Raw genomic sequence first — 1023 nt, forward strand, 5'->3', positions numbered from 1 at the left:
AGGGAGGGAAAGGGAGAGAGTTGAGAAGGGAGGAGAAGGAGGAGGAGGAGGAGGAGGGAAGGAGGAGACTAATACAAAAAACTGAAGTGAGAATGACCTTAGATGTGTGTGTGTGTGTGTGTGTGTGTGTGTGTGTGTGTGTGTGTGTGTGTGTGGCATCTCTCTAGGTAGTCTCTCTTCTATTGGTCTTGTGTGTGTGTGTGTGTGTGTGGCGTTCCTCTAGGTAGCCTCTTCTCTATTGGTCCTCCGTTGTTTGGTGTTAATGTTACTGTGGGGTTTAATTGGACAAGAGCTGTTTTGATTCTCTGTGTGTGTTTTAGTTTGGTTTCAATTCAAAATGGCGTGTTTTCTATTTATTACTTTTTACTTTTTTGTTTCTTTTATAATTTATTCCTTAATTTTTATCTATCATTCCTTTTTTTGTATGATTGGGTTACTGGTGTGTAGATTTTAACGAATATTCCTTTCTAATCTATTTATTCTAGTTTATCTTCAGTTCAAGGTGGCGTGCTGTTAACTCATCCATCTGTTCTATTCTCCTTATCTCCTTCCATTATCAGATCATTGCAAGGTTACTGGTGTGTGGATTTTAACGAGTACTTTTCTTATTTATTCATTCTAGTTTATTTTTTTAGTTCAAGGAAACGTGCCATTAACTCATCCATCTGTTCTATTCACCTTATCTCCTTCCATTATTAGATCAGTGCAAGTTTTGATCAATGGTGTGTGGGTTTTAACGAGTATTTTTTTCTTTCTATGTATTTATTCTAGTTTATTTTTTTTTTTTAGTTCAAGATGGCGTGCTATTAACTCATCCATCTGCTCTATTCACCTTATTTCCTTCCATTACTGGTGTGAGTTTTAACGAGTGCTTACTATATAACTTTGATTCTTTTCATTCTACTTCATTTTTAGTTCAAGATGACGTGCTCTTAACTTAATCCATCTGCTGTATTCACCTTCTTTCTTTTGGTTCTTTAAGTTTAGGTTACTGGTGTGGATTAAAACGAGTACCACATAACT

General features: G+C 36.1%; 1 protein-coding gene across 1 annotated transcript in view; it reads left to right on the forward strand.

Annotated features, from left to right (window-relative positions):
- The first annotated feature begins 921 nt into the window (after positions 1 to 921).
- LOC123512756 overlaps positions 922 to 1023 on the forward strand; it is a 16048-nt gene continuing 15946 nt past the window's right edge. The window contains exon 1 of the mRNA XM_045269330.1: positions 922 to 926. Within this exon, the coding sequence (XP_045125265.1) occupies positions 922 to 926 (5 nt within the window). The remainder of the gene's footprint in view (positions 927 to 1023) is intronic.

This window comes from Portunus trituberculatus, chromosome 34, assembly GCF_017591435.1.
Source record: "Portunus trituberculatus isolate SZX2019 chromosome 34, ASM1759143v1, whole genome shotgun sequence".
NCBI lineage: Eukaryota > Metazoa > Arthropoda > Malacostraca > Decapoda > Portunidae > Portunus > Portunus trituberculatus.